We start from the raw sequence: 13418 nt of genomic DNA on the forward strand, positions 1-13418 counted from the left end.
TAACTCATTCCTGTGAGTGTGAGCCCATTGGAAGTAGGACCTTTGGATGAGATGACTTCAGTTAAGGTGTGGCCCAGCTCGATCAGGATGGGTCTTAATCCTAGTACTGGAGCCCTTTATAAGAGAATGGAATTCAGACAGAAAGAGAAAGCCATGGGATGCAAGAGCTGAAGGTCAACAGAACCCGGAAGAGAATGTACAGGCCAGGAGAGGCCGCCATGTGCATTTTTCCTTGTGATCCCAGGATCAAGGATTGCTGGCAGCCAGCTCTAGAATATCAGTCTTTGGGAAGGAATTATTGCCTTGATGATGCCTTGATTTGGATTTTTTCCTAGCCTCAAAAATGTGAGCCGATAAATTCCCATTGTTTAAGCTGCTCCATTGGATGGTATTTGCTTGAGCAGCCCAGGAAACTAAAAAGGTTTCCTTACAATAGGGCAACTGGCTTACCCCAAAGTGGGTGACTCCAGACAGCAAAGTGGACCCAGCAACATCTCTTTCCTAGAAGTCACCCTTTGTGTCTTCATGCCACCTCTGTTCATAAGAAGTGAGTCACAGTCTAGTCCATGCTCAAGAAAAGGGCACTTCAGTTCCACCTTTTGAAAGGAGTTCAAAGATCCTGTGGACACATTTTATAACCAATCACCAGGGCTAAGAGCCCTTCTGGGCTAATCCCATATTTTGCAGCTATAGCAAATGACGTGTAGAGAGGGACTTGCCCAAGGTCGCACAGAGAGTGGGGCTAGAGGTCAACTGGAGCTCGGGTCTCCAGACTTCCGCCAAGAAACTTTGCATCATGGCATATAGTAATCCTTCTAATAATAGCTAATTGAGAACTTACTAATATTCTGGGCATTTTGTGTGTATCAACTCATTTGATTGTCACAACAATCCTAGAATGAAGGTATATTTAACAAATGAGGATACAGAGGCACAGAGAGGTTGAGCGACTGGCCCAAAGTCACGCAGCTGGTAAGGGGCAGAGCCAGGATTCAAACTCTGGCATTCAAGCTCCAGAAGCCTCGTTCTGTACCACGACTCCATCCTAATTCTAATCTCAATCTCTTGGCAAACCTGTGTTGGTGTCTGCTGCATGCCCAGACACCAAGATATAAAGTTAGGCCAGATGCCAGAGCCAGCCAGCTCTTGAGGCCTCTCAGGTGAGTGGGGAAGCATCTTGCAGTGACAACCCAGGGTCAGTGTGGGAAGGTGGGGAGCATCAGCCCCAGGTGAGTCTGGGAATGCTGGGAGCAGAGTGCTCAGAAAAGGCCTCATTGAGGTGATATTTGAGGAAAGGCTTGCAGGAGGTGAGAGAGCTGGGTATCAGGAAGAGCAGGAGTTGGTTTCAATCCGGATTCCTTTGGCTGTGTGGAGAGCAGACTCTAGAGGGTGAGGGTAGAAGAGACCAACCATCCATGAGTCAACACAATGATTAGAGGGGGAGAGGGCAGTGGCTTGCACCAGGTGGTGGTGATGGAATGGAAAGAGGTAAGATTCTGGGTTGATTTTGAAGGATAAGCCACCGGGGTTTGCCGACAGATGAGATGAGGTGGTGAGAGGCAATGAGATGACAAAGACAGCTCCAGGTTTTTGGCCTGAGTGACTGGGGAGATAGGCATGCCTCCAGCAGAGAGGGGAGGGCCATGGTGGGCTCCAGCTTTGGCCAGGCTGAGTTTGAAATGTCTGTAAGATGTGCACGTGGATATGCCGAGAAGGCAGTTGGGTATGCAAGTCTGAAGTTTGGAAGAGAAATTCAGCTGATGATGGAAATTTGAGTTTCAGCCAACTTTGGTTGTTGTTGGTAGCCTTATTATTGAATCAGAAGACAGAACCTTCCTTGAGTCAGGCGGGGAAGAGGCAGCCAGCGGGGAAACCACACCCAGGCACCATGTGGCAAGGACAAGAGCAACCGGAGACCGCTTTGAGACACATTGGAGAAGGGGCTGACAGCATGGACTTGGAGACAGACAGTTGTATCGAATCATGGCCCCATACCCTTAGGGAAGCCTCAGGTTTTCCTTTTGCACAGACAGTAAGAACTCTCATTTCTTGTGCACTTATTATGTGCCTGATATTTTACATTACCTCATTTATTCCCCATGGAAACCCCTAGAAGTGAGAATGGGAAGGAATGATGGGGACAAAGCAGGTGGGCTTCTCAGTCAGGGCCAGATGGTGTCCACACTCCATAAATATGCCATCATCAGTTCTAGAGAGAGATCGTCCTGGTGAAGAGAGCCTGCTTCTTGCAAAGACTTCCAGAATCCCACCTCAGTCAGAATCCAGAACACGGGCTCTCAGACTTGAGCATTCCTTGGAGGTCTTGTGTCTCAGTTTGCCAGAGCTGCTATGACAGCACACATTTGGCTGGCTTAACAACAGGAATTTATTGGTTTATGATTTGGAAGGTTAGAAGTCCAAAAGCAAGGCATTGGCAAACCCACGCTTTCTCCCTCCCTGAAGTCTATAGAGTTCTGGCATTGGCTTGCCACAATCCAAAGATGCTTTCCATCACATGTCTGTCTGTCTGTCTGTCTGTCTCTCCTTGTGTCTCCTCTTCTGGTTTCTGCTGACTTCCAGCTTCTGGCTCCTCCTTGTAAAATCTCACCTAACAATACGGATTAAGGCCCACCCCAATTCAGTTGGGCCATACCTAAAAAGGATCTTAGAAGATCCTACTCACAATGAATCCACACCTTCACTGATAAAACACCTTCAGTTTGTTAGATTAGAGATCTGAGGTGGGAGCTGAGAATTTGCATTTCCAACAAGTTCTCAGGTGGTGCCCATGCTGCTGGTTTAGGGGCCACACTTGGAGAACCACTGCTCTAGACTAATCCCCATATTTTACAGGTGGGGAAACTGAGGCACTGCGAGACAAGACTTGCCCAAGGCCCAAATCCATGACTCCTATGCTTGTTCCCAGCAGTCGCCGTGAAGCTCTTTAAGGGGTTGGGGAGCCTCGTGGGAGAGGCAAATGGACAAGGCTTCTGGAACTTTCTAGAGCCCACCTGCATTCTCCAGGGGCCCTCCTTAGCCTTGGAGGCTGGACCACACTTTCCAGGAGTTTCTTTTCCTCCAGGAACACAAAGTCCCTCCCATCCAAGGCCACTCCTGCCGTCATGTCAGGGCTGGGTGGGGAAGGGACTGCAGGTACCCAGGAGGCTGGGCAGGGCCAAGGAACCTGCTGGAACAGCCTCTGTCTGGGGCTGGGTCTCTGGGGCAGGGGATGGTCAGTGACACAGCCGTGAAGCAGGGGCAGGGAACCAGGAGGATCTGCCCCTCTTCCTGATACTCCTAACCTCGTTGAAATACATTAAAAATTCCCAGCAGGGTGCCCATCTGAAGAGAGCATTAGATTCTGTTTCAAGGTGATTGAGTGATGCAGAACTGAAATGTAAGGTGAATCCTTCAAGTCCTTGCGAGTTTCCCAGATTTTGACAACATCAGATAATTCCTGCCAGAATTTTCTTGGGGGAAAAAGAAAACCTTCAAAATGCCAGCCAGCCAGGTTAGGACCGACCTTTCAAGGAAATCTTTTGAGGTTTTTTTTTTTTTTCCCCTTTCCTTCTGATAACAACGAGCTGTGTGAGAGTTTCCTTAAAGGTGGAGTGAAAAGAGGATAATCTTGGGGTCAGAGAGAACCACCCTGAGAGACGGGCCTCCTTCACTCCCAGTTTACAGAGAGGGAAACTGAGGCCTGGGGTGTTAAGGACCTTCCCCACAAGGTCACAGCTGGGAAGCAGTAGAGGAAGCCATCCTGGCTGACAGCCTGGGACCCCGGAGCCAGACTGCCTGGGGGGAGGGGTGTGAATCCCGGCACCACCACTTACCAGTGCTGAGACCTTGGGCAGGTCACTGTACAAGGGGATAATGGTAGTTATGTAAGCAAAGGATGAAGTAATTGTTCAGAGAGCTCAGAACATTGCCGAGCACTTAAGTCCACTCTCAATAAGCGCTAGTCATTACGATTTCGGCTGTTTGTATTCCCGTTGTGTTCTGTTTTGCACACCACTTCTAAATGGCTAAAGTAATCTTTTTGGAACACCGTTTTTAGCACGTCACTCCCCTGCTCAAGATCCCACCATGGCTCCCTATTGCTCTGCTAAGCCAAGATATAATTCCTGGACTCAGCATTCAAGGCCTTTTGCCCTCTGACTCTGCACAATCCCCTTCCCTCTGTTTTTGCTCAGCCCTCTTTGTTTTAGTGCAGCTGGCATGCCTCCCCACCCACATGTAACACTCCCATTCTCACCTCCTTCTTCCTTTAACAACTGCTTGTGGAAGACTGACTTACTGTGTCCGGCCCTGCTCCAGCACCTTCTGGCGTGGTTCCATCTGCTCTCCAGCCCCCAAGCTCCCCCACCCATCATGACAGGCTGCAGTCTTCACGGCATTTAGCCGGAGAAGGAAAGAAGAATATATCAAAAAAAATACTTTTTTTCCAGAAACGTTATTTGGATAGTAAGGATGTGTCTTACCTGCAGACACATCTTCTATAGTGGTATATCCTGTCCGTGGTAAAGGTGCCTGCGGGGCACGTGGGGTGGGGCCTGATTGGATTTGTCGCTCTGCTCTGGAAGCTTAGCCCAGGGTTCTCCAGGGAGAAAGGAAGACAGGATTTGTGCCCTCGTCCAGATGGTGGTTGCCTCTTCGGCCTCCTTCCAGAAGCTTCCTGCATTGTCTGCCTTGACTCCTTAGCCTGGGTCCCTGGCTTCCTGCTCGGGGAGCCTCACAGACGGCAGGTGCTAAGCAGGCAGCTCTCCGCTGAATCGTCTGACAGCCCTCTGGAAAGGAGGCCCCTAGTGGGAGCGACCACCCCTGGCCATCCCCATCCCAGGACCATGCATCAGGCCGGAGTTTTGATAAAATGGAAAGCACTGACAGACAAAACCGCATGTGATCTGAAGCCCCGTCACCTATGAAAGCATGGTCTGCTGGTACCTGATCTGGCAAGGAGGAGTTTTCTGGATTTGCTTTAACAGGGAAGACTATTTAAACTCTCAGCCTCCTGACATCTCCTGGATGCCCCAGGGACCTTGGTGCCAGTCCATTCTGGCCTCTCATTTAATTCCTGCATGCCCACTGTACCAACCCTGACTCTTCTATACCTCCAGGGATGGGGAGCTCGCTACTTTTCAGGCATGACCATTCAATCTGGAGACACTTCCAGTTATTCAAAAGTTTTTCGTGATTTAGTGATTGAGACCAGTAATCTCTGTCTGCCCTGGTGGGCAACTGTGCTGAGACTGGAAGGCAGCCCCCTCCCCTGCCCCTCCTTCCAGGATAGGGGTGTCTACTGCACAGGCTCAATTCTACCCTGCCCCTCCAGCCATCAGAGGCCTGGCCAAGCCGATGAGCCTTATTTTCCAGCAGGTGAGACAATTAGCTGCAGCCCAGGCTCATTTTGGTGAGTGGAAAAATGCCTTAAGGAAAGCAAGCCCCCCCAGTTCCAGATCCTGATGCCATCCCTGTTGCTTTTTTGCCGTAACTCCCTCCAGTGGGAGTTTCCAGGATTCAAGCCCCGGGATTCACTGAGGCCTGATGCCGAGTGACTCAAGAAGCGTGGGTGAAGAAATCACACTGGCTCTGAGTTTGATGGCGCCCGTTTGCATCCGTGATTCTTATTCCAAATACATCCTCCCTTTCTGAAAAATCATCCGCCCGGAAGAGTTCCTAATTCTTGCCGAGGGGACAGCAGGAGACATTTAAAGAGGTCAGGCACGTTTCACCGGTTCGTTTCTAAGGCTCCAGCTCACTGCCTCCTTCATGGTCCAAAGTCTATTGATTGTTTGGGCACAAGTCTCTTTTACGCTTGGATATTTACAGAAGGAAACAACGCGGGCTTCTCACCCTTGGAGCAGAGGCCCACTCTGACCACCTCATCACTCACGCCAGCCCCGGTGCTGTCCTTTCTATGACACCCAGACACGAGGCCTCTCTCTATGGCCGCCCATCCCATCGATCAAGGAGGACTGGCAGAGACATTTTTCAAATGCAGTGTGAAATGGAAATAACAAGAGTGTACTTCTCCCCCCTCTGGTTTTATCCTGATTCGGAATGCTCGCCGTGTCCTTTTCCCTCTTCTGGGGGAAATGGAAAGCTCTTTGGAGAAGGGTTTTTAATGAGAGCAGCAGATACCATCTGGACTTATTAAACCCAGCCTCACTACACGATATAAAAGGAGGAAAAAGGAGGTGGGAGGCTTCTCGCGCATTCATCTCCTGCTTCATTGAGAAAGCATTTGTTTTACCACCTGTTTTGTGTCAAGCCCACAAAAGGAGCTCAGCTTCTTTTCCATGTATTACCTGTCTTTGTCTAAAAGGCCCCTTCTCCTTCCTTCTCTCGTTTTTGGTATGCCCGGTTTACAGATAGGGCATCCGAAGCTCAGAGAGGGTAGGAGTTTGCCTGAAGTCACACAGCTGGAAGGGGGCAGGGCGTGGTGGTGGTGGTCCCAGGCTCCCTGTCCCTGCCCCTGCAGCAGCTCTGCCTGCTGAGGAATGAATCTTCATGGCTGAGCCCCTGGGGAGGAGATCCTCTGGACACTGCTACTGTTAGAGGTTAAATGTAACCCCCCTTTCCCCCCCAAAAATAACCATGTTGAAGCTCTAATCCCTGGTATCTCAGTATGAAACATTATTTGGAAGTAGGGTCATTGAAGATGGAATTAGGCGAGTTAAAACGAGGTCTTTCTGGAGCAGGGTGAGCCCTTAATCCAACATGATGGTATACTTCTAAGAAAAGGAGAAGACAGACAGACCACAGAAGACAGCCGTGTGTTGCTGGAGGCGGAGATCGAGTCACAAGCCAAGGAAGGCCACCGGAAGTCAGGAGAGCCGGAAGTCAGGAGAGCCGCATGGAACAGATTCTTCCTCCCTGCAGCCTTCAAGAGGGAGTGTGCCCTGCTGACACCAGAACTGTGAGACGATGTGTTTTAAGTCACCCGGTTTGTGACACTTTGTCACAGCAGCCCTCTCGGACACATACACGTGAGATGCAGAGAGGCTGCCCTTATGGCTTTCCCCCACATGGGCGTGAAGCAGAACAGAGCAAACAGCATTGTCGGGTTTCGCTTTCAAGGCAGTATTTGCCATGCTGGTTGTTGTTTGCAATCGTGGGCTCTTGGGAAGCTTCTGGCACTTTGAACCAAGGGCAGCCATAGCCGCCTTTTAACTCAGATGACAAACGTCCGGCTCGAAGTCCTTCCTGGCTCCCTGCTGGCTTCCATGGGGGTTCAGCCCCCATGAGTCCGTCCTGCTGGCCCTGCCTCCTGCCTGCCCTGTCCCCCAGCACACTGTTCCCTGCATTCCTTCACAAGTCCAACCTGGCCTTCCCGCCTTCATTCACTGAACATAAATTTATCATGCATCTATACCCAGATGCTGTGCCGGGTGTCAGGAATACAGGTTGAGTAAGGCAGGGTGCTGGAATTTACCCCGGGAGTTCCGAGGCTCACAGAATGCCCCACGGAGTAAGCTGAGGGAGACCCTCCTGTGCAAAGGCTCTGAGGTCAGGGAAGGCCTGCCAGGCTAACTTTGAGGCACTGGGAGGTTGAAGTGAGCTCAAGAAGGGGACAGGGGGCATCCTGTCCATGTCCACCTCTGAGGGCCCGGGTTAGAATCGCAGCTCTGCCACGGTGTCCAGCTGTGTGACCCTAGGCTGGTGGCTTCTGCTCTTTAAGCCTCGGTTCTTGCATCTGTAAAATGGGAGAGAGACTGTGCTCATGACAGGGCTTTGGGGAAGACAAAGTGATTGAATATGTGTAACACTGCCGCAGTCAGTACTCACTGATGAGCACTGTCATCTTTTTATTGTTGTTAGTCCTCCTTCTGTCCACAGCTGAGATGACACCCACGGGTGGAGGCCTTGCGCCTAGTGGGTGAGACCACACAGGCTTTGAGTCTGTGGGAGTTGAGTAAGGGCCAGCACCTCCATTCTCCTGCTCTGTGACTTTTGGCAAGTCACTTAACCTCTCTGGGCCTGCCCTTTCCTCAGCCACAAAATGGAGAGGATAATTGTGAGAGAGCCTTCTGGTATGTGCTTGCCTTGTCGTTTACAAGGATGAGCGTGTAAATGAGCCCGCCCCCCCTTGGTTTTGCCAGGAGAGTGGGAACGGAATGCAAAATGGAGAAGGAAAGAGAGAGCAGTGTGTGTGTGTATGTGTAGAGGGGTAAATTTCTCTTTACCTGCCTCTGTATTGTTTGGATTGTCCCAACAAGATGTCTTCCTTTTGCAATGAAAAAAAAAACAACTCTAAGTGGACAAGTTAAATGAAATAAAAATAGTATCTTTCTCCCAGGGGTATAGTGAGGATTCAATGAGTGCATGTATGCAAAGGGTTGGAACAGGGTTCAGGATGTGGGAAGTGCTGAGTGAGTGAAAGTTGTTCTAATAATAATAATTGTTGTTGTTATTGTTATCACAGATACTTTCCAAGCAGCTGTGCAGAATCATTAACGTCTGTCACGTAACTCAAAAGAAAGGGGGTTCTCAGTAAGCCTGGGGTGCACAGTGCCTGGGAGCCTGGGGATACTGGGAGGCAGCCAGTCCAAGTCAGGAGGTAGGTGAGAAGCACCGAGAGGGCTGGGGACAAGACTCAGCACCCCAGCAGCTTTCGTGGGCTTGTCTAGAGCCACCAGCTTGGGCGTTCCTCTCCCTTCAGTCCTGCAACTGAGAAGCCCTTGAAAGTCTGAGGGGATGCATCTGGGTGGAAACTGAGTCAGGACCAGGCAGTGGAGCTGTGCCTTTGACTTTCAGCCCTTCTGCACCCCTGATGGGTCAGAAACCAGGGAACAGGGGACCCCAAGAGGGTGGGAGAGAGAGGGGTTGCTTTATAGGCAAGACAGGAGCACCGGATTATCGGGAGAAGGAGAAGGACTGATTTTATTTTTAAGATGAAGAAGACCTTAAAAGACGCAAGTAAGCATTTCACAGAATGGATCTCTATAGATGTCGTTTGCATAACAAGTGTCTAAATCATCAGTAATAGGGAAGAGATTGCAAATGAGGACAAGTAGAGAAGCTCTGGAAGCTGAGGCCTTCTAGTGCCTATTTCAAGTTGATGACAACGTCCTTGAGTTGGGGGATCTTGAAAGGAAGGGAAGAAGGAAGTGGGAAAACAGCTGCGGGTTGGGGTGTATCTATGTTTGGAGGGACCTAAAGCTTTATATATACCCTATATCATTTTGGGAGGGGCTTTTAAAGAAAAACGCAAAGTTATGATCTCCAAATTATATACAGAGTCTTAAGAAGGGTCCTGTGCAAAGGAGGGGCCCTGCAGTTTAAGTTTCCAGAGGTTCCCATAAATCTGCCTCTGACTGGGCCAAGCAGAGTTTTGGTAAGACAACCTTTGTCTGTGTGTCCACCCTGCCGTGACAAGCTGTGTGACTTTGATCAGTTCCCTCACCTCTCTGTGCCTTAATTTTCCCCAGTTCACATGAGCTTTCATTATGTATAATAAAATGCCAGTGAGAACACTGAGAATTTTCTCAGGGAGATATGAATGGCATGAGGCTTTTTTAAGACTCGAAATAGTCCTACTGTACCACATTTAAATGCTGTTTTGACTCGCGCACTCATTAAGTTACTTAATGGCCGGCTAACGCGCCTCTTATTTTTATTCTTGTTTGAAAGCTAATCATGTATCACGCAAACACACCAATGTTGTGGTTAGAATCTCCTCCTTGACTACAGCAACCTTCCTCTTTCTCAGCTGCATAAATTGCTCTGACACACAGATGTGTGTGCACACGTGTGTGTGTGTGTACTTGTGTGTGTGCATGCATCCTCTTGACATTTTGCTTCCTAGAATCTTCTTCCCTTCTGAGATTGTGCCGAACACTCTGACACATGTAAGTGTTAGTGTTCAAATGACTGCTTTGCTTTAATGGCTTTGGTCTTCTCTCCACTGTACCGCACCTCTGTACAACTGGAAGTCTGCATCAGGTCTGAATTTTATTCAGATCCCCAGATGATCCCTGTGCACCAGTCATCTCTTAGCCCTCACATTTGGGGCTCCGGGGGGCTGATGTTGGATCATCAGTTTGGACTTTCTGGAATAGAGCATGGGAAGTGTATGAGAAGGAACCTCAAGGGTGTTCATGCTCTGTGATCTAACAGTTCTACTTCTTAGAGTATTACTTAAGGAAATCATCAGAGGCAGGGACAAAGAACATTATGGACATGAATGTTCATCTCAGGATTCCTTATTATTGGATTCTACTGCTTATTCCCAAAGAAGAAAGGCTGAAGTCAGTTATGGCATGTTATACGTCAAATATTATACTACTGTTTAAATATTTAAATACTACCAATATTTAAATATTACCATTTAAAATGTTGTTTTAAGAGAATTTTGCAGAGAATAGGCAGGGAAGACAGTATACATTGCCTGTCCTCTTGGAGCTGATGTTCCATTGGGGAAGACAGACAATAAACCAGTAGACAAATAAGACAATTTCAGATTGTGAGAAGTGCCCAGATGATAAAAATGGGGTAATGTGGTAGAGAATAATGGATGCCTTGGGGGGGAATACTTTAGATGGGGGGAGAGGGGTATAGGAAGACCTCTCCTAGGAAGTAGTGTTTAAATTGATTGTAGGGGACTGAATCATGTCCCCCATAAAAGGCATGTTGAGGTCTGAACCCCTGGTCCTTTGAGTGTGAATCCATTTTTCAATAGAGCTTTGAAGATGTTATTAGTTGAGGTGTGCTCAAACTGAAGAAGGGTGGGCCTTAATCCAATATGGCTAAAGTCCTTGTAAGCAAAGGAAATTGGTCATGGGAAGAGAAGGCACATGGAGCAGGTAAAAACCAGAAGTCAACAAAACTCAGAAGAGAAAAGAGAAGATACCACCATGTGCATTTCCACATGACAGAAAAGCCAAGGAACCCCAAAATTTGCCTGCCAGCCAGAAGATACCAACTCCAGGAGGAAGCAGGCCTTCTAGCCTCTGAAACTGTGAGCCGATGAATTCCTGTTGCTAAGTCAATCCATTGTATGGTACTTGTTTTAGCAGCTGGGAAACTAAGACACAGACATCTGAAAAATGAGAAGGAGCCAGGGGGAGGGTCTTTCAGACAGAAAGCAGCGATTGCCAAGATGCTAAAGTTGGGAAGCTTGACATACATGAGAAATGTAGTGGGACTTGAGTGGCTGGAGTCAAGTGAGCAAGGGGAAAATTAGAACTGGAGGAAGGTGGAGAAGTAGGTGGAGCCAAGGAGGAAGCTGGAGGTAAGGATGGGGCCGAGGAGGAAGGTGGAGATAAGGGCGGGGCCAAGGAGGAAGGTGGAGAAGGGGGTGGGGCCAAGGAGGAAGTTGGAGATAAGGGCGGGGCCGAGGAGGAAGGTGGAGAAGTGGGTGGGGCCAAGGAGGAAGCTGGAGATAAGGGCGGGGCCAAGGAGGAAGGTGGAGAAGGGGGTGGGGCCAAGGAGGAAGCTGGAGATAAGGGCGGGGCCAAGGAGGAAGGTGAAGTGGGCGGAGCCAAGGAGGAAGCTGGAGATAAGGGCGGGGCCAAGGAAGAAGGTGGAGAAGGGGGTGGGGCCAAGGAGGAAGCTGGAGATAAGGGCGGGGCCAAGGAGGAAGGTGAAGTGGGTGGGGCCAAGGAGGAAGCTGGAGATGAGGGCGGGGCCGAGGAGGGAGGTGGAGAAGTGGGTGGGGCCAAGGAGGAAGCTGGAGATGAGGGCGGGGAAAAGGAGGAAGGTGGAGAAGTGAGTGGAGCCAAGGAGGAAGCTGGGGAAATGAGTGGGGCCAAACCACTAGTTGCTCCTAAGCTGTGGTGAGAGTTTGGATTTTTTCCCTAAGGGCAGGTATTATAAGAATGGCTGAAGAGGGACCTGGCTTGATGTAGGGGGGCTTTTGCAGGCCTCATGGATGAGGTGACTAGGACACATTTACAATCCGTGTTAAGTGAGCAAGGCTTGTATAGAATTATATAAACTGGGTGATTTCAACTGTATAAAAAAGTGAAGACAAGACAAAGCCCAGAAGTAAATATACAAAGATGTTACAGCAATTACCTCCAGGTGGTGGGATTAAAGATGATTTCTACTTGTTTTCCTTATGCTTTGCTGTATTTCACTGTACAAGAAAAACAACAGATGTAGTTTTAGAATGTGAATTTGTAGCTGTCAGCATGCTCAGTTGCAGATGACAGAATCCACTCTTCCTAGTGTCATGTTTATTAATGGGTATTAGGACTGCGACTCTAGAACTACCAGGGAGCCAAGCTTGTGTGCCTCATAATCAGGAGCAACCTGGCCTGGAGGATCACCCAACCCCACCCAAGACTGTTGCCCTGGAAACCCATTGCCTCCATAGGCCTGGAGCCAGCTGCTGTGGGAAACCCAGACACCTCTGTTTCCTGTTCAAAGGGGCTAAGGCGGAACCCTTGCAGCAAGGCAGTCTGGGAAATGTAGTTTTCAGTTTTGCAGAGCCTGAAGGACGGCAAGGCATGGAAGTAGACAAGAAATTCAACATGTTGAATGAGTCTGCTGCAGGATCTGCCACAGAAGCGAAACGACAACAACAAGAATGATCACTTTACCCATGATCTTCGGAAGGCCACATTGAAGAGCTCAGTTATCCATTGTGTGATAATAATGGCCTCAGGTAAGCCCTCCCTTCCTCTAGGGGAGATGTAGCTATCATGGACCCCTGCTGGGGCTCAAGGACATCATAGCCCCTGACTCTTGCCACCTCAGTGCACACTGCCCTGACTTCCAAATGCCAGCACCTAAGGACATTCTCGTGCTGCTGGAGGCACCTTTGTCACATGTGTGGCAGGCTGAAGTGTGGAGAATTTATTGACCTAGGGAGCAGCCTTCAGCGGATACCCCAGCTGCCTCCCACGGTTCCCCCCAGTGGGGCTCAGCTCCTGTTGCCCGCAGTGGTATGTGGCTTGATAACAGCCATTATTTGCTGCCTTGTCTTCCTTTTCTCACTTCCCTACTCCCCACCCCGCCTGGCCTTCACCTCCCAAATAAACTCCGTGCACTGGAATCCTTATCGCCAATGGCTGTGACTGGAGGGCATGGTCTAAGCATGCTCACATTTAAAAGCTCACCTTGGCTTTGGAAGATCTGCTGAGGATGGTCCCCCAGGCAGTGGGTTAACAGGCCTGTGAGCTCGCCTCTGTTCATGCCAGTTTGCAAAATCAGCTTGTTCCTGCTTCTCGTCTTCATCCGCAGGAACCCAAAGGGCTTTGGGATGCTCCCAGATACCCACCTCCTATGGATGTGCAGCGACCCCCCCCCCCCCACACACACACACAGACATCATCTGCAACCACAGACATCATCTGCAACGGCTCTGACCTGCCACTCTCTGCCGCTACTTTCTGCATCCTGGCTCCCGCTCCAGGAACAGCAGTGACACGTCCTGGGGTTCAAGGATGCCGTTGGAATGTGCCCTAGTTTAA

The 13418-nt window shown here is 49.6% G+C and overlaps 1 protein-coding gene across 1 annotated transcript in view; it reads left to right on the top strand.

The window, feature by feature from the left end:
* Window positions 1–11781, top strand: part of LOC119527177 (paraneoplastic antigen Ma6E-like) — a 125193-nt gene extending 113412 nt beyond the window's left edge. Inside the window, exon 2 of the mRNA XM_037826934.1 lies at window positions 11186–11781. Coding sequence (XP_037682862.1) covers window positions 11186–11781 — 596 coding nt within the window. The remainder of the gene's footprint in view (window positions 1–11185) is intronic.
* Window positions 11782–13418: the final 1637 nt, after the last annotated feature.

Source organism: Choloepus didactylus, chromosome 1 (assembly GCF_015220235.1).
Source record: "Choloepus didactylus isolate mChoDid1 chromosome 1, mChoDid1.pri, whole genome shotgun sequence".
Lineage (NCBI taxonomy): Eukaryota > Metazoa > Chordata > Mammalia > Pilosa > Megalonychidae > Choloepus > Choloepus didactylus.